This window comes from Chiloscyllium plagiosum, chromosome 10, assembly GCF_004010195.1.
Source record: "Chiloscyllium plagiosum isolate BGI_BamShark_2017 chromosome 10, ASM401019v2, whole genome shotgun sequence".
Lineage (NCBI taxonomy): Eukaryota > Metazoa > Chordata > Chondrichthyes > Orectolobiformes > Hemiscylliidae > Chiloscyllium > Chiloscyllium plagiosum.
Genome location: NC_057719.1, coordinates 85,258,794 through 85,281,059, shown reverse-complemented (window position 1 = coordinate 85,281,059; position 22,266 = coordinate 85,258,794). Strand labels below are relative to the sequence as shown.

The 22,266-nt window shown below is 40.7% G+C and overlaps 2 protein-coding genes across 2 annotated transcripts in view; one reads left to right on the top strand and one right to left on the bottom strand.

Annotated features, from left to right (window-relative positions):
- The window catches only part of dnajc17 (DnaJ (Hsp40) homolog, subfamily C, member 17), a 163,231-nt gene extending 160,692 nt beyond the window's left edge, over positions 1-2,539 (top strand). Inside the window, exon 11 of the mRNA XM_043698256.1 lies at positions 2,350-2,539. Coding sequence (XP_043554191.1) covers positions 2,350-2,457 — 108 coding nt within the window. The 3' untranslated portion in view covers positions 2,458-2,539. The remainder of the gene's footprint in view (positions 1-2,349) is intronic.
- A 344-nt stretch (positions 2,540-2,883) lies between these two features.
- Positions 2,884-22,061, bottom strand: gchfr (GTP cyclohydrolase I feedback regulator). Its single transcript, XM_043698262.1, has 3 exons — positions 21,788-22,061; positions 10,892-10,986; positions 2,884-4,179 (listed from the first exon to the last, which is right to left on the bottom strand). The coding sequence occupies exons 1-3, from the start codon at positions 21,821-21,823 to the stop codon at positions 4,044-4,046; spliced, it is 267 nt and encodes an 88-aa protein (XP_043554197.1). The 5' UTR covers positions 21,824-22,061; the 3' UTR covers positions 2,884-4,043.
- Between the last annotated feature and the right edge of the window lie 205 nt (positions 22,062-22,266).

The following is a 22,266-nucleotide window of genomic DNA, read 5'->3' as shown; positions in this document are numbered from 1 at the left end:
AGCAATTGGTGCTTGGGCCTGAGCTGTTCAATACATAGATCAATGATTTGAATGAGGGAACCAAACGTAATATTTCCAAGTTGTTACTTAAAAACTAGGAAATTAGATTACTTACAGTGTGGAAACAGGCCCTTCAGCCCAACAAGTCTACACCGCCCCGCCGAAGCGCAACCCACCCATACCCCTATATTTACCCCTTACCTAACACTACGGGCAATTTAGCATGGCCAATTCACCTGACCTGCACATCTTTGGATTGTGGGAGGAAACCGGAGCACCTGGAGGAAACCACGCAGACACGTGGAGAACGTGCAAACTCCACACAGTTAGTCGCCTGAGGCGGGAATTGAACCCGGGTCTCTGGCACTGTGAGGCAGCAGTGCTAACCACTGTGCCACCGTGCTGCCCACAATGTGGATGGTGAGGATGTAAAGAAGCTTTAAGATGATTTAGACAAATTGAGTGATTGGGCAAGTTTGTGGCACGTGTAGTATAGCATGAATAAATTTGATAGGAGAAACAGAATGGCAGAGTATTGCTTAAATGGTAGTAGATTGGGAAATATTGATGTACGAAGAGACATGGGTGTCTCTGTACACCAGCCAATGAAAACAACTGTCTCTACAGATGCTGCCAGACCTCCTGAATTTTTCTAGTAATTTCTGCTTCTGTTAGTGTAGATGCAGCAAGCAGTTAGAAAAGCAAATGGTCTTTACTGTAAGAGGATTTGAATATAGGAGCAAGGATGTCACCTGAAGCTCTGTAGAGCTACAGCAAGTGAAACTACATTTGCAATATTATGTGCAGTTTTGATCTCCTTACATAAGAAAGGACATATTTGCTGTAGAGAGTGCACTGTATGTTCACCAGACTGATTCCTGGAATGACAGGATTGCTATGTGAGAAGAGATTGTGTCGACTGGGTCTGTATTCACTGTGGGATCTCACTGAACTAAGCAAACTTCTCATGGGGCTGGCTAGGCCATTTCAGAATGAAATGAAAAATTTCTTCACTCACAGGGTGGTGAACTTGTGGAACTCTCTATTACATAAATCCACAGTGCTCAAGTTAATGAATCTATTTTGCAAAGAAATTGATGATTCAGGGAGTATGGGAGACAGCAATAGTTTGGTGTGAAGATAGAGGATCAGCCATGATCATATTGAATGTTGGACCAGTTTCTACTTTTGCTCCTTTTTTGTATGTTTCTATATTCTGTAAACATCCTGACATTGTGAAAGGTGTCATATGAATTAAAATTTATTCTCCTCAGAGTATTGAGGCCCTGAAAAATGCTAACTGCATCATAATATTGGTGAGTTAGAAATGAATTTATCAAGAGTGGTGTGACGATGCTGTCACTTTAAGAGGTTATTTCAGCCTATTCTTTTTCTTTAAGAGTGATTGTAAGGCAGAGATGTCAAGTTGGCTACTTACCACCACTTGGGTAAACAGCTTGGAAGGCCTTGGATATTTTTAAACAGCCTGAATGGGTGTGGCCACCAGTCTCAGATTAGGATTTCTGGGCTTTAGATTTTCAGTGGCATCAGAAACTATTGGGGTCTCAACAGAATTGGAGGCTTCAGTGAACGTCTCCTGATTGTTATTCTTTCTGAATTTTGTCTTGATGTTTTTTGCCTCCTGAATTGGAGAACTGCATGTGAGAATCTGTGTCTGAATTTTCCTTTTTTTTGGCCAAGGTGTTTGTTTATGGGATGTTACTATATTGGAACCGTTAATTATTAATAATTACTGTAACTATTATTCTGTTAAGTTTTCTAACAAAGTTATTCTAAATTCCTCTTTCTTTGGTTGTATTTTAACTTCAGTGTTTAAATAAATTGTGTTTTGCTTAACCTCAAGTAGAGTAGTTTGACCAGTCGCATTGCATCTGGAACAGAGACTTTACATTTGCCTTTTAAAATAAGAAAAGTTAGGGTCAAGGATACATTAAAATATTTTGAAGAGGTCTGATTGTGGTCCATAACAGTGGTGACCCACTGAGATGGACAAGTGTGGCCTGGTTGCATGACACAAGAACAAGTGAACCTGATCTTAACTATTGCTGTATATATGAAATCAAGTTTCTGAATGTTTCATATTATCCCTAAAGTGTATACTCAATCTACCTTAGGAGAGATTGAAACAAAGGAGATAATTTGATAGCTCAGCTTACAATGTTGTCGTATCCCTGAGTTTGAGCAGTGCATCAAACCTTCATAAAAGCATCCCTTTCAGGAGTGGCTGACACCATTGAAGCTATGCAGGTTTTTGCAACAGACTTTAATTTTGCAATACATTAGCGATTCAAATGTTCAGTGCTGATAGTGCATCCTTTTGTTTTCCAGAATACAGCACGCACAGAGCGAGATTATGAAAGTCTTGTGATGATGCGGATGCGACAGGCAGCAGAACGACAGCGGCTCATCAAACAACTTCAAGAGGATGATTCTTAAACTTGGCATTGGCAAATGCTTCAGATTCCCTTCTGTTTCCCTTGAACTGGAATAAACTGCTCTTTATTTTTATTAATCGGCATTCATTGTTCTCTGCGTGAGTCTGTGCTTGAGATTACCCTGTAGACTACCAAGGAGATATGTTGACATGTATTACTTTATCCCCAGACATGCTGAGCTTCCACATGGAAGAAATACATTGAGCAAATAAGTCAATGATCTCTTATCTCCCTAACCTCTGATGTCCCAGACTGTCACCCATCTGACTGTAGATTGGACGTTCAGTACAAATGTTTGAGGAATAAAACCAAGGACCAAACAACTAGTTAGGCTGATTTTTTTTCTCTCTTTTACCTATGGAGCCATGAATGTTTGATAAACTCTCATCATTAGCCAAATGATGCACAGATTCTCAGAAACACAAAATAAAACGAATAAAAGTATCAGCTTTATTGAAGTTGAGTTCGAAATGTGAGCTGATCTCCAGATGTTTATTGTAGTTCTAATTATCAGTTGTATATGAACAAAATGATAGACAACACAGATTATAAATTATCATCCTCTAATTTAGTTGACCCTCATTCAAAAGGGCATGATTCCATTGTGAAACTGAAGTGAACGTCAGCAAAGAAAAAGATAAAGCTTGCATTTAAATGGCACCTCATCATTCTCAGTAAGTGCCTTCCGAACAATTCATTCCTTTGAAACACAATAACTCTTACATATGTTGTTGCTCAACCGCAGAGGACATGAGCAATTTCACTCATTGAAAATTAACACTCATTCCCAGCATGGATCACTGAATGATGGGTAACAGTAGGTTTTCCAGTTAATCTTTGCTTCCCTTACTCTTGGTTAGAAGCAGCAAGGGATTGAATGTGGGACTTCCCTGGGCTGAACAGCACAGCTGCTTAGTGTCTTTAGCTAGCTGGATAAATTGGGCAAGCTATATCCCAGTGTAACACTGGTCATCAACCACAAGCTCCCTGTTGCAATAATATTACGACATTGTTGGCTACTAAGCAGAAATCACACTCCAACAGAGGGAGTAAGCATTATGTACAATTGGAGTCTCATTCCCATAGGATTTATCAATTTCAAACTGAATATTCAAGTGCCTTTGTGGTGCTAGCTCCCCTATTAGCTGTTATTTATATTGATCAATATGGTGACGAGCCATTAGGACTTTTAAGGTTTAGTCACTAAACATGTCTGCTTGTAGTTCTTAGTGACCAGTACTAGGAAGGGAGTAAAGTTAATCTGAAAAAAATGCTCTTGATCATTAGCTAGCATTTACTGCAAAGTGTATGTGTCTGATAAGTGATACTTAAATCTGATCAAACCGTGAAACATCGAACACTAAGGTGCATACATTTAGGATGTCTGTCGGATGAAGACTACACTCCATAAAAATTGGTGAAATGCGAGAAAGTAGGGATTGGAGGACATTAGTGTATCCTCAGTCTTTGAAACATTTCTGATGGAATGTATGCTGTATGAAAGTCTCTAAGCAATATGTGCGATAATCTTGTCTCGATATCCATTCAGTCTAGCGATACTGATATAATGGTAGAGATTCCATTTGGCTAAGATTTATCCGAAGCTTTGTGCAGACACCAGACTAGTGTCTGTCCTAACCCGGTCATGCTGATCACACTATAGCCAATTGCCTCCAGTTTGTCCAGCACCAGCCGTGGAGGATCTCTCACACGAAATTCCGAACTGTGGATACAAATATGAATTAATCTCTCATTAATGTGTATTTCTTCTTAAATCACTATTTTCACATCAAGGTTTTGACTGAAAATGTATTGTGTGCTGAAGCCCCTCTCATGGGTAGGTCACTGCTTCAGTAATTTATTTTACTTTAAATGGAATTTTCATCCTCATACGCACTCAATTTTTAGCATTCTTGATGTTGGTATCACCTACAGGCTCTACTATTCTATTGCTGTCCTAGTCAGACTCCTGTAATTCATAATTCAAACCTCAGCTGCCTGTATTCCATGCTGCAGTGTCCCACACATTTACTACTCAATCCCCATAAACTTATCATATTTAGGATTCTTATCCATCTATTTAACATCTTGTCTGTACCCACCCATCTCCCATTCAAAACAAAAATACCATAGTCTCATTTTTCCCCATCTCTTTAATTACTTTAGTACCATAATTGCCTCATTTGCTCTCTTCTCCTTTTGTCTAATATTTGGTGACTGCATTTAGTGGAGGAAAGGTGTACTTGGCCTACAATGAAGTAGTGCAGGATTTCATGGCTGGCTAACTCCCTTTCCTAGTCTTTGAGACACTGCAATATCTGTCACTCATGTATCATGACAATTTGAGGTAGCCTCAGAGTTCTTAAAGTTATCAGATCGTGTGTTGCTCTGGATTGACATCCATTCTCCGTGCAATACACTTTAAGACCTCCCATAAGAACAAAAACTAAGAAATTGGATCTAAAAGTCCTGAAACAGTTCTAACTGTGATTCAGCAGAGGTCAGCACAGGGCTTATGGAGAACAAGTAACATGAGGAGAGAGCTGGTTTTGTCTCCAGAAAATAAACACAATTGTGATAAAAGTGAAGCAAGATATTTAGAGCAAATTGCCAATATACACAGGATCAACTCAAGTAAAAAAGCAAAGGAGCAGGCTTCGGGGAATACTCATACTGCAGAATACATAATGTAGAGTTTAAATTGGTAAAAGTGCCAGTATGTTACCTGATCTACTGGGAAATGATGAGTTCTCATCCCTTTAACCATGATTCACTGCATTCTCTGCACCCTCCCCACAAAATATTGTAACTATTTTGTGGGGAGGGTGCAGAGAATGCATTGAATCATGGTTGATATGTGTGTTATTTTAAAAAGTGTGAAAAGTACAATTCCAATTTGATAAAGTACAACTGAAGATAGTTTCATGTTATACTGTCTCATTGCCAATTGTTCGCTGACAAACTGAGTGGGAGTCAGGATTGTCAAGGCTGGTCTTTTTTTAGATCTGTTGCAGTGTTCAATTCTCTCAAGCACCCAGAATATACTGGTGTCAGCCCTAGATGGCAATCACACAAATGACAAGGATGTGGTATGGCATGTAGGAATCTTGTATCAGTGGTAGTGCCATATCCCTGGACCACAAAGTTCTGGGTTCAAGTCACATGTTCCAGAAATGTGTTGTGACATCCCTAAAAAAAAGTTGATTAAAAATTGCTGCAGTGTGCCTTTTGAACAATAAAACAACATTCCAGTGCTATCAGAGAATATCTTTTTGGGCTGTGATATTTAATCCCTGTTGTGACACAGTGAGTGAAGGTCATTGAGGTGAAATGTTAACTCTCCACAGACACTGTCTACTCCACTATTTCCAGCATTATCTGTTTAACTTTCATTTCAGATTGGCCTGTTCTGGAATTTGAGAGAGATTCTCAGAAGCTCATCTATCCTCTACTGGTAGCTCTGCATGCCTGAGAGATACTCTTGTGGAAAACTGTACCCTTGCAACACAAATTTCTGCTGGATATGCTGATATCTGAAAGTATGGGTAAATTGGCTGCAATTAATTTGCCTTTAGGTGTGGGAGCTCCTTAGACCTCACTAGTTCATAGAAATCTATAGCATGGAAACAAGTCTTTCAGCGCAACTTGCCCAGTTTTCACAATTTAAACTAGTTCAGTTTGCTGCCTTTGTTTCTTAAGATTAGATTGCTTAGTGTGGAAACAGGCCCTTCGGCCCAACAAGTCCACACCGACCCACAAACCACGCAGACCCCTACATTTATCTCTTCACCTAACACTACGGGCAATTTAACTTGGCCAATTCACCTAACCTGCACATTTTGGGACTGTGGAAGGAAACCGGAGCACCCGGAGAAAACCCACGCAGACACGGGGAGAACGTGCAAACTCCACACATAGTCGCCTGAGGTGGGAATTGAACCCAGGTCTCTGGCACTGTGAGGTAGCAGTGCTAGCCACTATGCCACCGTGCTGCCCACAAATATCCCTCTATCATCCACGTACCTGTGTAAATGTTTCTTAAATGACAAAATTGTACTCGCTTCCACCACCCACCTCTGGAAGCCCATTCCAGATGCTCTTCTCGGTGAAAGAAATTCCCGACCTGGACTTTTATGTATCTCTCCCCTCTCACCTTAAACCTATGCCCTCTAGTTTTAGACTCTTGTACTGTGGGGAAAGGCTGTTGGCTATCTACCTTATCTAAGCCTCTAATGATTTTATAAACCTCTATAAGGTGACCCCTCAGACTCCTACTCCAGGGGAAAATGACCCAGTCTATCCAACTTCTCCTTAACCTCAAACCTTCCAGTCCAGATAGCATCCCAGTAAATAGTTTCTGCACTCTTACTGGTTTAATAATATCTTTCCTATAGTAGGGTGACCAGAACTGCATGCAGTAGTCCAAACATGGCCTCATCAATGTGTTGTGCAGCTGCAACAACTTGCCCCAACTCCTATATTCAGTGCTCTGACTGATGAAAGCAAGCATGCTGGAAACCTTCTTCAGCACCCTGTCTACCTGTGATTCCATTTTCAAGGAGCCATGAATCTGTATCCCTAGATCTTGTTAACACTCCCCAGTGCTCTACCATTGACTGTGTAAGTCCTGTCCTAGTTTACCATACCAAAATGTAACATTATACATTTATCAAAATGAAACTCCCATCTGCCATTCTTCAGCCCACTGGCCCAGCTGATGATTTTACACAAAGCATCAAAACCAGACAAAACATGAAGGTGGAATATATAGGAAAATAGGATTTAAAGCAAAGGCCATTCAGCCCTTCAAAAGTCAGCCCCAACTCCAATTCACTCAAGAAAGGAAAAACTCAGATCTATAGTAACTGCATCCAGTTTGAATCTTCTTCATTCTTGAGATGTGGGCGCCCTGTGGTTTGATCTAATCTGGATAGCTTGTTTACAGAGTCAACCACCTTGATTTGGAGCTGGCGTCATATGAAGGCAAGACCTGGTCAGGAAAGCAGATTCCTTCATGAATAGATGAGTGAACCAGGGATTTTAGGATTATGGGGCAGTTTCAGAATCATTATCAGTGAGATTTGATTTCATTTTAGTTGTACTAATTCGTGTTAGTGTCATGGAACAGTCAGAGCCATTCGGTCCCCCATGTCTTTGCTTTCTCACTAATGGAACAAATCATTTATGCTAGCCCCCTGCCTTTTCCTCATAGCTCTGCAAATCATTTCTTTATATTTTGGAATATCCTTTTGAAAGCGAGAAGTGAATCGGCCTCCTCCATCAGTTTGGGGGAATACATTCCATATATTAACCTGTCTCCTGACGTCACTCATATTTCAGCCCGCTGTCTCCGCCTCCTCGCGCTCCGGCAGTTGGGATTTAAATACCCAATTCAGCACGCCCCTGCCCGCCGTGCCGCCAATCACGTCATCACATTTCCGCTCGCGCTCCGACTGTTGGCGGCTTGAAAATGTAGTTCCACCCCATCCCCATGACCTTTCGATCCATAGGCATCGTTGCAACGGCTGGAGTTCAGCCTCTTCCCCCTCCCACAAACCGTCAGAATACGTTCCCATCATTCACATCAACCGCATTACTTGTTACTGAGCGGATGTCTGAGTTATGGATTTTCTGTAGCATTCCCTCATGGTCAGGTGAAACACACTTCCAACAGCTGATGGTTTACTGAAAGGCTTCAAGTTTTCTTGGGAATAAAGGTTATAGCGATAGGTAAAAGACTTGAACATGTTTTTCACTGGACCTGTTTTTACAGCCAACGAAATACTTTGAAGCGTAGAACGATGTTTTTATTGTAGGAAGCATAGCAGCGTGCACACAGCCATCTCCCACGACCATCAACGTGATAAGGACCAGATCATCTTTTTGTGATGTTGACTGAGGGCGAAATATTGGACAGAATACCGGGGATAATTCCTGAAAATGTGCTATGAGATCTTTTACATATATTGGACCGGACAGATGGAGAAGCCTTGGTTTAATGTCTCACCTGAAAGATGACACTGACAGTGCAATGTTTCCCTTATACTGCGCTGGGCATCAGCTGAGAAAAAAAGTCCTTTTTTAAACATAAACTAAGGAAGTTAACATCCATAGACAGAAACAGAGAAAAACTGCAATTCTATTCTTCACTGGCTAATTTGATGAATCATTGTGCATAATTAAAGAGGTTCTATATTTTGGTCCAATGCAGAGTTTACGCTGGTAGCTGCTATCATCGTTTGATCAGCTGTTGGGGATTCAGTCACATTCTGTCACAAAGCTCAGGAAGAACTGAGTGGTAATAGTATGCTTTCCTCCATTTAGGACGCAAATGGAGCTGTTTATAGTTAATCCTAATACATCCAAGATGAGCTTCCAATTCAAGTCTCTGTTGAAATGCAAACTGCACAATCATAGCAAACTTTGCAAACACGCATATTGTTTACCGATCGAAAATAACTAACTCCTGTCATGAGGCAAAAATCAATTTTTTATAGTATACTGTGATTTTCAGGATGGTATATTGAACTCACAATTAACTACTAATATTTTGAAGTTGAAATGAAATTAACTAGTTAGAATGTACTCTTTCTTCATCAGCCCTCCCTCAACCTGTCCAGTTTGGTATACGTTATGAAAATATTTTTCTCTTAATAACACCAAAATAATACAGTATCTATCTAAATGTCTTCATACTTCATCATCGTTTACAATATCTACCCAAAATAACTACTTCAAACATTCCACAATTCGCTTCTTATTGTTGAAGAGTATTCTTGTGTTGCAGTAGTAGTGTCTCTACCCCTGCACTGGGAGGCCTATGTTCAAGTCCCAAAAAAGTAGAGGATTACTGGCAGTACTGTACCCCCAATCATTAGAAGTCAGTGGTTAATTCTGCATTATACCAAATCACTTAAAATCCTCTCTCTTGTTTGGCATGTATCTCACTGCTACAAATACCTTCGTGTCCCCAATTCCCTCCAAGCTACAAACACCCAAACTCCTCTCCCCACATTCTCATCCTACCACATATCCTTCTCTAACTCCCCCTCTTAGTCCCCGGTGACATGTCCATCCTTGACCACCTCCACTGTTGGAGTGAAGCCAAACAGAAACTGGCGGAACATCACTTTATATTTCACCTGGGAAGCTTCCAGCTCAATGGCCTCAATATTGACTTCACCAGCTTCAAAGTCCCTCCTCCTCCAGCTTTATCCCATGTCTAGCTCCACCAGTCCTCCTTGCCTCCCTGGCCTGTTCGAACCTATCCATTTTCCTCCTCACCTTTCCACTCTACCCTTCCCACTGACCAATCACAATTCCCTACCTGCATCCACCTATCACCATCCCACCTACCCTTACCCCTCCCCACCCCACCCCCCAGCCCTATCCCCTCCCTCTATATATATCTGGATTCCTTCCCCCTCCTCAGTCCTGACCAAGGGTTTCATCCCAAAAGTTGACTTACCTGCTACTCCAATGCTGTCTCACCTGCTATGGTCTTTCAGCTTCAGCCATTGACTCTGACTTCCAGCGTCTGCATCCTCACTTTCCCTATAAACTGTGTACTTGACCTTCCTAGTATTGGGAGATCCTAGATATCTAATATCTTCCAGTTGGAATGCATGTATTAGGAGATTCCAGCATTAGGGCTTCAGTTGAGATTTAATTATTTTTCGCAGGGTAAAGCTATCATTTATTGGTGAGTCACACTCCCAGAAAACAGTTGGAAAGTGGTTAAAAGGCTTTACAATTGGTCTTGCTGTACTTAATTTCATGACTCACTCCAAACCATTATATTGTCACTGACAGTTCTGGGAATTAGGTCAGTGTAAAAGAGCAAGGTAGTTGGCAAAGTGATGGTCTAATGATATCACTTGGACTGTTAATTAAGAGGCCCAGTAATGTTCTGGGGACCCAGGTTCAAATCCTGCCATGGCAGATAGTGGAATCCCAATTCAATAAAAATCTGGAATTCAGAATCTTAATGATGACCATGAATATGTTCTTGATTGTCAGGCAAAACTCATCTGGTTCACTAATGTCCTTTAGGGAAGACAACTGCCATGCTTACTTAGTCATGTGACTCCAGACCCACAGCAATGGGGTTGACTGTTAGACTGCTCTCTGGGTACTTAGAGTTGGACAGTGATGACCACATCCCACAAACAAATAAAAAAATTGGTGGAGGAGCTGTGCCATGGAATGGCAGGGGATGATACAACCTCAGTGCAAAACTCTGGTGAGGTACAAGCAGAGGTGTTACAGTTACCTCCCCTCTCCTTGAGTAAGGGAGGGGAAAAATCAACATCAACTCTCTAAAATTGTCCCTATACAGCCAATTCGCAAGCTGAGAAGAGACAAAATTTGGAGGTAGAATATATTAAAACTCCAGAGCAGGAGTAAATGAAGTGTTCTAACACACCCTTACTCACAAGTTACTTCCTAACATAGTAGTTTTCTCAGCTCCGAGGTATCTCATAAGTTCTTCATCCGAGTGCTCGTCGCCCACAATTGTGGGCCCAGTTTCCTGTAAAACAGAGATATTATTCCTTCTGAAATTGCTTGGACATGGTTCATATTCTCTCCCCTCCCGCTGTGATGGTGAGTTTAGCTTACACTGGTCAACACAAAATTTATTCCAACCTCCCAGACAGTGCACGCTGTTCCAGAAATTCCTAAAATTACAGCAGGCACCCCCAGCCCAACACAGTGCAAACTGGACCCAGATGCATCCGTCACCACAATTTTGCAATTGAAAATTTGTACCATATTTTGTGCAAACAGCATTCAAACATTCAATCATTGTGCCAGTGATATCTAGGTGTGCCCTACCATGATACATTTGTCTTCTAGCTATTGCAGTATCATTACCAAAGAATATAATTGAATGTCAGCAATTTTTCTTCACACTGGAGGATTATGGAGACATGCAATTCATTACTAGAAACATAATCCAAAAGGGATGTGGACAAATATTTGAACAGGGGAAAACAAAAAGAGAAAGGGATTTGGATTGCCCTGTTGCAAATCTCCCTTTGAGATGGGAGGGGAACAAGTTTCAGGTAAGTGACAAGTGTTTGAGTGAAGACACCCTTTTTACAGGGTGCCCTACCTCTCTGTGATTCTAGTCTTCAGTTCACATGGAGAGACTGGGAGAAGCCAGGATCGTTCTCCTGGGAGCAGAGACGATTGGGAGCAGGTGGGATTGAATCGAAATGTGCAGAATCACAAGGGGAGTTTCAATTGAGTCAGTGAGGAAGGAAATCTTCCCAGAGGCAGGAGGGTGGGTGCCCAGTGGGGGACATTGGATCGAGGGGAGCGAGATAAAAGACTGGAGGGGGAGACAGTTTGAGGGAAATGGGATAAAGAACATTACAACATTTAAAAGGTATCTTGATGGGTACAAGGAGAGGAAGGGTTTAGACAGAAATGCTGGCAAATGGGACAGAATCAGTTGAGAATACCTGGTTAGCAAGGACAAGTTGGACCTGGTTGTGTCTGTTTCCGTGCTGTACAACTCTGACTAAATGGATGACTGGCACAGACAAAATAAAAGACCAAATTCTGAGTTGAAGAAAGTCTCCTACAACCCATATAAATGGAGGGTGATAATGGGAGTGCTCTGCAGCAACAAAGGGTCAGTTTCATTCCAACTGAGAAATACAGGTGAACACCGTTTCCACTGAGTAACAGCGATAGATTTATCATATCCTAGTGGATCAATACATGCAGGACTCTGCTTGCTTATGATGGGTCTGGAACACTCTCCCTCCTCTACTTCTATATACTTATCATCAGGTAAATCATCATTCGAACCAAATGCAAGGTTCACCTTTTGCTTTCAAGGTCAGACCATTGTCCAAACTGCTATTACCTCCAAATTTTGTCATGGGTTATATCTCAATCCTGATATAAACTGTGATCTTAATATAATCTATTCCCAAGACTTAAACTTGTTATCAAAAGGTGAAAAAGTTATTTGGAATTAGTTTGAGCTTGCTGATAATCCATTCTGCTAAAACACGTAAAGCAAATCCTAAATACATCCTTGGTCTGTGCTGGTTATATTTTTAATTCATTCATGGGATTTCGATGTGCTGGCTAGGACAGCATTTACTGTCCATCATCAATTGCCCATAAGGCAGTTAAGACTCAACCACATTGCTGTGAGTTTGGAGTAACATGTAAGCTTCACCAGGAAGGAATGGCAGATTTTCTTCCATAAAAGCTATTAGTGAACCAGATGGATTTTTAGAATAACCACCAATAGTTACATGATCACCATTAGACAAGTCTTTCAATCCCGATCTTTATTGAATTCAAAATGTCACCATCATCCATGGTGAGATTTAAAGCCATGTCCTCATTAGTCTGATTACTATCCAATGAAATTATCACAATGCCAAAGCCTCCCCTTACGGTTGAAATCAGCATAACTAGTTGGGGGAGGGTGGTGTGGGCGGGCAGAATAAAATTGGGGAGGTAGGAAGCATTATACTGCTCATCTCTATCGATTGACTCCAGCAGGAAAGCAAACCTGTATGATGCCTTCACTATCAAATAGCCTGTCAATAAAAAGCTACCTGGGTTACACATAAATAAAGCTGTATGAATGGAGTACAGGAGGGCTAGCAGCATCTGTGGAACCAGACCCAGCACAAATTCAGGTAATTTAGGAGAACATGGGAATAGGAGTGATCTATTCAGCCCATTGACTCTGCACCACCCTTCAGTAGCTGACTACAGCTAATCAACCACTTCAATGCCTTATAGCCATCCCACTCCAATAACCCTGTAAACCACTGGTAATCAGAAATCGACCAATTGCTACCTTCATACACTCAAACATTTGCATGCCATCTTTTTAAATTGTGGCCCTGGGTTCTAGACACCCCACCCAAGGAAATCATCTTACCTGCATCTCTCCTTTTTATCCCTTTAGGTATTTTGTAGGTTTCAATGAGATCACCTCTCATTCTTTGACCCCTGGAGATGCAGGCCTGGTTTACTTAATCTCGAGCAGGTGTGACTTAAACATGGTGTAATTCCTCTCCCACTATGCCTCAACAGCCCTCATTTCACCATCTGCCATGGTGAGATTCAAGCCAGTTACTTCCAGAACAATAGCCTGGGGTTCAAAATTACTAATCCCTTGACATTACTACTGTGCACCACCCCCTAACCCACCTCCTGAATGTTACAACACACCTCTGGGACCAGGTTGGACTTGAACCCTGCTTCCAAAGTAGAGAGACCACCACTGTGCCACAAGAAATCTTAGTTGCAATTTCTAGATATTCTTGTAGATATTTCTAACTAACCAGTTCAGATATGTTGTGATATATAACACACACTACACAACAGGTGAGATTTGTACCTGTATTCTTGCCATGAGGTTGGGACACTACCACTGTGTCACAGAGCCCAACAGTGCTCAAATCTAAATCATTGACCTATGTAGCGAATAGCTGGGCCCAAGTACTTTGTAGTCACACCCTGTCAACGCGAGAATGACTCCTTTAATGACCTCATTGCAGCAACCTGGATCTCTGGATTTCTAGATCAGTGACATTACACTACTCATTTCACCATAACCTCATTTTTAATGTGATGCTCTTGGAATGCTTTTCTGCACTCTGCATAAAACCAAGATTAGGTTAGATACATTCTGCTGCAGCTGATAGTTCACGGCACTTCATGAATGCCCAGATTTCAGATGGGATTTGAGATTCAAATCAAGCCACCCTAAATGATGGGTGTCGAAGTCCCCAACGAGAATACATTCCACCCTCTTGCCCTCAGAGCTTCTTTTAAGGATATTCAACATGGAGGAACACTGATTCATCAGTTAAGGGCAGTAGGTGTTAATCATTAAGTCCAGTGCTTGACCTGATACTATGAAACCTTATAGGAATTGGAGCCAGGTTGTGGACACACAGGGCAATATACTCTTGCTGAATCCCCCAGAGCTGCCATCCTGGTGTATCATCATGCTAGTGGGGTAGGACATACACAAGAATGATGATGATGCTGTCTGGGACATAGTCATACTCACTGATTTATAACTTACAATGTCAAGCTGTTGCTTGACTAGTATGTGGGACAGTTCTTCCAATTTTATCACAAGCCCTCAGCTTGTTCCAAGGAAGTTTGGATATGGCACTGCAAATGTTATTTCCAGTATCTATGTTAATGCTGAGTGATCCATCTGGTTTTATTCCTTAATGAATTTTGTGTAACAGTTTAATTAAATTGAGTGGCTGGCAAGGCCATTTTCAAAGGGCAGTTAAGAATCAATCACATTGTGTGCTTTGGACTCACACACAGGCCAGACCAGATAAGGATGGCAGATTATTTTCTAGGTGGTAGAGGTCAGGTGTTGAAAGCTGCTGTCAAAGAAGGCTTGGCAAGTCATGTTCATACAATAATCAGTTTTTTTCAATCACCAGTTCTAACTTATGATTCAAATTTATTGTTATTGTTATAAAGCAAAATGGAGCTAATGTAGTTGATATTATATATAGAAAATACAATGAATTATGTGACAATGTCATGTATATTTTATATAGAACAGCCATGAATTATATGGAATGCAGGATGTTCCTGGATTTGGAAGGTTTGCATTATAAAGAAAGACTGGATAGGCTGGGATGTCTTCCACTGGAGTATAGGAGGTTGAGAGGTGACCTTATAGAAGATTATAAAATAATGAGTGGTATAGATAGGGTTAATGGCAGTTGTCTTTTCCCTAGGATGGGGATTTCTAGACTACGGGAAAACTTTTTAAAGTTAGAAGAAAGATTTTAAAAAGACATGAGAGGCAAATCTTTCATACAGAGAGTGGTTCGTGTGTTGATACAAACTTCCTGAGGAAGTGGTGGATTTGGATACAATTACACGATTTAAAAGACATTTGGATAAGTACATGAATAGGAAATGTTTGGTGGGACATGGGCCAGGAGCAGGCAGGTGGGACGAGTTTAGTTTGGGATTATGTTCGGCATGGACTGGTTGGACCGAAGGGTCTGTTTCTATTCCGTATACCTCTATGACTCTATGACAGTTGTCTTACAGTGGAACAGCTTATAGACAACATCTTCATATACATTTGTGTTCAGCATATCAGCAAAGATTATGCACTCAATAGTGTAAATAATCAGGAAATTAAATAAACTTAGTTATTTATTAGTTAAGAATATAGTGATGTTATAAAAAGATGATTTGGAAATGAATTAGTTTTGTATTAAAAGCAACACTATCCATTGATTCATAATTCAGTTTGCCATTTAACTACAATAAATCCTAGAGTAAGTATAGGAGGGAATGCAAGGGTCTAGCTGTCAAAAAACAAAGACTCACATAGCAACATCAATGTATTGTTATTTTTCACTGTTGGTAACAACACAACAGGAATTCAGTAAGGTTGCATGAAAGAGGTTATTTGTTGCAAATAGAACACATGGAATTGGAGATAATTTTTTAAATGGGCTAGAGACTGGCTGGGAGGTACAAAATTGTGATAAAGAATGAAAAGCAGTTTTTTTTGATTGAGGCCCATTGCCTTGGGAGTCAATTTTCCACATTATTTATCAACCGGAATAGACAGTCATGCAGCATGTTTTCAGTTGGTTAAGTCAGGTTAACGTTGGTGGAAATAAGAAATTGTAAGTGGATACAAACAAACTGACTGAGCAAAATGATATTCAGTGTTGGTCATCCATTTAACCAAAAAAGAAAGACAAGTTTGAGTGTTTACAAATGGTGAGAAATTCGTAAATGAAGAGGAGCAGCGAGCCTTAGTAGTCAGAATACAGAAATCATTTAGAGCTAGCAGGAAAATACAAAAAGCACTCAAAAAGGCGAATGAATTTGGGTTAAGGGGCTAACTCCTGTTCTGTTGATCTCATTTTTCTGCCTTTTGCTTCATAAACTTATTGATTAGTTTTCAAAATATTTACAGTTTATGGTATCCACTTAAAAGCTATTTTGGATTGCAATTTTGCGATCTCTGTCCGGTAAGGCACTTCATATCCTAAAATTTCCTTAAATATTCAATTAGTTTTGATCTATTTCTGAAACAAGCTTTGATTTAGTGATTCGATTTAATAGCAAGGTTTTCACTTCAAATTCAGAAGATCCAGGCATAATGACTGCAGATCTCAGAATTCTGTGCTAACATACACTGAGAGTGCCCTTTCCTCTCTTGGTGCAAATTCATAAAGGCCACCATCTGTGTAGGTATATGGAGGTTATGGCTGGAGGAGGAGTATTAATGCTACAGCCTGGCAACATTTAATCAGATTCCAAATTCTTTCATTACTTCAGGCAGGTACTAGTAAAAAGACAAAACCAGAAACTCTATTAATTGCTCATTGATGCATCTGCCAGTAACCTATTTAAACCAAACCATATGAAGCTGCTTCAAATCTGTCATCATCCTTTTCTGCAAAATATAAAACGATTGAACATACTGTCCTGATAAACCATCCTCAACCTCCTGTAGCCTTTCCCAAATTTGTGCCCAGCTTTTACTGAACTCCAAGTGTGAATGCTACCAGTCAGATTTTTTGCTTGACCACAGTATCCAAACAATCCTTATCAATGTCAAAGATGACAATCTATGTGACTGTGACCATGATAAACTATCCCCCTTGTCATTTTCAATCTATCTGCAGCCTTTTAAGAGTTAACCACACTATCTTACTCCTTCACCAATGCCTCACTATCTAGCTGGGTGTAACTGTTCTTCCCAGTTCCGGTCTTCTATCTAATAGTAGACAGAGAATCACCTGCAGCAGCTTTTCTTTCTGCTCCCAGACTGTTGTCCAGGGTGTCTACAATGATCTTTAATTGATTCCATCTTTTTCCTTACTTAGTAATCTCCTGGCGATCTCATTCAAAAACATGCCAGATTCCATATGTAACTGATGACCCCCAAAACTCTCTCTCTCCTCCCACCCCCACCCCTTTTGACCACTTTACTACTTGTACATTGTAAGTCTGCTTGTCCAGCATCCAGAACCAGATGAACAGAGTCTCCTTCAACTAAATATTAGGAAGTCCATAGCTATTATCCTTGGCCCCTGCCACATAGAGCTGGAAATGTGTTGCTGGAAAAGCGCAGCAGGTCAGGCAGCATCCAGGGAACAGGAGAATCGACGTTTCGGGCATAAGCCCTTCTTCAGGAATGGGGAAAGTTTGTCCAGCAGGCTAAGATAAAAGGTAGGGAGGAGGGACTTGGGAGAGGGGCGTCGGAAATGTGATAGGTGGAAAGAGGTCAAGGTGAGGGTGATAGGTCAGACTGGGGTGGGGGCGGAGAGGTCGGGAAGAAGATCTCAGGTTAGGAAGGCGGTGCTGAATTTGATGGATTTGACTGAGACAGGGTGGGGGGAGGGGAAATGAGGAAACTGGTGAAATCCGAGTTCATCCCTGCCACATAGAGTCAGAGATGTACAGCTCAGATACAGATCCTTTGGTCCAACTCGTCCATGCTGACCAGATAATCCTAACCTAATCTAGTACCATTTGCCAGCACTTGGCCCATATCCCTCTAAATCCTTCCTATTCATATACCGATCCAGATATCTTTTAAATGTTGCATCCAGATGCTTTATAAATGTTGTAATTGTATTTTACTCTGTCCCTCAGTGTAGCAGCTGTTAGAGGCAGAACCAGACTGTTCACAAACATTGTGTCACACCTGACTTCAAATAAACTTTGATCACATACATCATCTCTAAGACCATGTTACTTCCACCCTTGAAACAAGGTTCCCTGTCAAAATATTGCTGCCACTTTGTTGCACTGAACTCAGTTAGTCCAATATATTTCTTGTCATTATCTCATCCCCCATCATCTACAAACATAGTCTCATCCAAAATTCTGTCACCCATATTCTAACTGCACCAAGTACGTTCTATTATCCAGGTTCACTGATGTATCAGTTCCCACTTGAAAAATGTTACAATTTAAGACCTGCTATCATTATTATCAAATCCAAATCAAGGCATCAACCCACTGGAATACACTGCCTTAACATGTTTTGGAACCAAATTCACTAGTTCTTATTGAAAAGGAATTGGATAAATATTTGAAAAGGTGAAATTTGCTGTTTATATAGAAAAGACAAGGGAATGTACCTACTGTGATGCCTAACTCTATGACTAACATCCAATTCATCCATAACACAGCATAAACTTAAAATATAATTTTGACAAGGTGATTAAATTTGAAGGTCTGTTCTCCTGTTGAACTACTGGGTAAATCCACTGCGCTAATTGATCAGCTGAGTTCAGTCAGGCAGCACTTGGAGTGATGGAGAGCAGTTAGGAAATTTTAAATCTTGAAAGGGGCCCTGGACGACAGCATCTTGAAGACATTTATAAAAATGTAACAATACTTTCCTACTTCTGTTCAAAAGTTATGATGAGATTAGAACTGCCCAGTGAAACCTAATGCACTTATTAATAACACATAAAAGGAGACCTTTTCCTGCTGGAAACAAACCAGCCTTTCTTTCAAAACAAGACAAATTAGATAATTTAATTAACCATAAAATTAATGGGTATTTATTCTAAAGCTAGTCAGTTGTACAATTCAACAGTAGAAACCTGTTAGGCTGGCTAGTGATTTTGAATATTCATGGCGATATTGCAGTGGATAGAATTAGTTATTGATAAACCAACACTTGTAACTGGCATTTGGACTTTGTGCTTTGGAGTTTTTTGATCTGATGAAACTTGTTCCAATTTTATTTTCTTCACTTAAGTTGTGATATTAGTGGTAGTCATACTATTTTAAATTAGCATTTAACATTATCGTAACCTTATTGCAAAATCTGTATTTGAAAAATTACTTTCTAACAGAGTCCTGTTTGTTCTGGAGGCTTATATACAATATCTGCCCATTTTCACCCCGGCCCCCTCCAAAAGCAATTGGAATTATGGAGGCTTTTGAGATATATTTCAAGATAGTGAAGCTTTGAAGAATTAGTTTCAGAATGGGAGAGTAAGGCAGATGCCAACAGTAGAGCAGACAAATGGAGATAGGTGCAGTTAACTTGAACCAGATGAACAAAGCAAATAGGAATATAATACTGCAATGTTTCAAACATTGGGAGTTGAAGAGCAATGGAGGGTAGTTTGAGAGGACAATGTTTGCAACACCAGTCTGGGCATCCCTGAAAAGGTGGGAAAAGGATAAGGTCTATTTAGGAGACACCAATGGCCTACAACAATAATCTGCCCACATAAAAAGATTTAATTTAATCTTTTAACATTTTTAGAGGACTGTTCCTTTACCAGTTCTGAATATCCAGGTCCAAGGCCAAATAAAACAACAGTAAAACAAATTTTCCTACAGAAACAAAATACAATTTCACTGCACAGTATGTCAAAGTAGTGACATTCAACATGGACGAATAGGGAAGAGAAAAGAGGGCTTAGTTCAGAATTAGAACAAGCTGCCTGAGCTACTGGTGCTGGAGGCTTGTTGTACAGACTGGAGGACTGTGACCAGTGGTATACCACAAGGATTGGGTCCATTGTTGCTTGCCATTTACGTAAACAATTTGGATGAGAATATAGGTTAATAAGTTTGCAGATGACACTAAAATTGAAGGTATAATGGACAGTGAAGAAGATTATCTAAGAGTACAATAGGATCTTGATCAACTGGGCCAGTGGGCTGAGGAATGGTAGAAGGATTTTTAGATAAATACAAGGTTTGCATTTTGGAAAGACAAACCAGGGTAGGACTTATACAGTTAACAGTAGGGTCCATGGAAGTGTTAACAAACAGAGAGACATAGACATACAGGTACATAGTTCCTGAAGAAGGGCCTGTGCCCGAAACGTCGAATCTCCTGTTCCCTGGATGCTGCCTGACCTGCTGTGCTGTTCCAGCAATAAAGTTTCAACATAGTTCCTTAAAAGTGGTGTCACAGCTAGACTGCATGGTGAAGAATGCATTTGTCAAGCTTGCCTTTATCAGTCAGAGTTGATTAAAGGAGTTGGGACATCATGTTACAGTTGTACAAGAAATTGGTAAGGTCACACTTGGAGTAATGCGTACAACTTGGGTTGCCCTGCTATTGGAAGGATGTTATTAAACTGAAAAAGGTGCAAAAAGATTTATAAAGATGTTACCAAGACTGGAGGGCTTGAGTTATAAAGGAGAAGCTGGAGAGTCTGAGATAATTTGGCCCTGGAGTGTAGAAGTCAGAGGGGTGACTTTTAAGAGGTTTATAAAACATTATAAGGGGTCTAGATAAGTTCAATAGCCAAGGTCTTTTCCCCAGTTCAAAACTAGAGAGGATAGGTTTAAGGTGAGAGGGCAAAAATTTAAAAGGAACCTGAGGGGCAATCTTTTCACACAGAGGGTGTTGTGTATATGGAAAGAGCTGCCAGAGGAAGTGGTAGAAGTGAGTAGAATTACAGCATTTAAAAGATGTTTGGACAGGTACATAGATAGGAAAGGTTGCGAGGGAAGAAGGCCAAATGCAGGCAAATGAGATCAATTAAGTTGAGGAAACCTGGTTTGCATGGATGAGTTAGGCCAAAGGGCCTGTTTCTGTGCTGTATGACACTATGACTACTGTACTTGCAAAAGTTAAGCCTCTAAGAAGCAAAGACATGAAAGGAATTTTAAAAGCAGTGAGGGTGGGCAACAATGCAATAAGGTGTTGTCAATTTTGAGGTGAATACCAGCTTAGCTCTGGACTGAATGTTAGTGGCAGTATGGTCGACCTCAATACTGAGACTGTATATTTGTGTAGATAACAAGAGTATTGGAGGCTGCAGTATAGGTTTAATTGAAGTGAAACTGGTTACCTATGATCTAGCCAATGTTAAGTGTATTCTGGCTTAGCCACCATGGAAAGAACTAGTCTGTAGATTGACAATGTTGTTTGGTTAAGTTAGCAGGTACCACTTCTCCAGCTATTACTTCTGTGTTGTCAATTTCAATCCCCAGTACTTACAACTTGGTGGGATCAGAACAAAACATAGGACTAGCAACAATTCCGAGCATTAGGTCAACCTCGGTCATTTAATTTGGGCCAAGGTGGTACTTTTCACTATGAATGTGAGAAACCCCGAGTCACATCAAATACTTCCTACTTCCCGTACATCCTCCATACCTCAATGTAAATGGTGACTGAACACTAGCTGCAAGGGACAAATTAATCTCGGCGTTAGAGTAGGGGACAGAAGCTATTTTTGCCGGCTGTTGAGGAGAACCGAGCAAAGGCTGGTACCCGCAGATAACCCCAATGCAAACGAGACCCATCTCGCACACACAGACGATATATAAAGTGCACATTTACTTACCAATCGGATTTGAGTGCTGATGAGGACATAAGGCATTCTTGTGAGCCTCTGGACTCCTGGTGCTTCTGACTGTTACGTTAATAATATTCCCCCCGGCTTTCCGCGGCCCGGGACGGATGGTGTAACTTCCTCACTGACTCTGACTCCAGCCAATCACTCTCTACCTGAGCTCACGTAATAACACTGAAGTAAAACACAGCAATCTCCTGAAACTGGTTTACAAACCGTGGAAATGCAGCTTCTAAAAATGTGCCAACCCACTGGTATTTTGCAATCATGTGCGTCAAACAGGTTTATCACTTTCATCTTTCTTTAATGAGAATCAACATGATTTAACCCCGCAGCGGGAGGCTGCAAGCAGTTTGTACTTCCTGCTTTAACGTGTATCATTTTGGTCATTTGGCGTGGCTACACCAGATTCAGTGCATGAAACCGAACTTCAACTGCAGTCCCCGAATACCTGAGATGGGCCGACCACG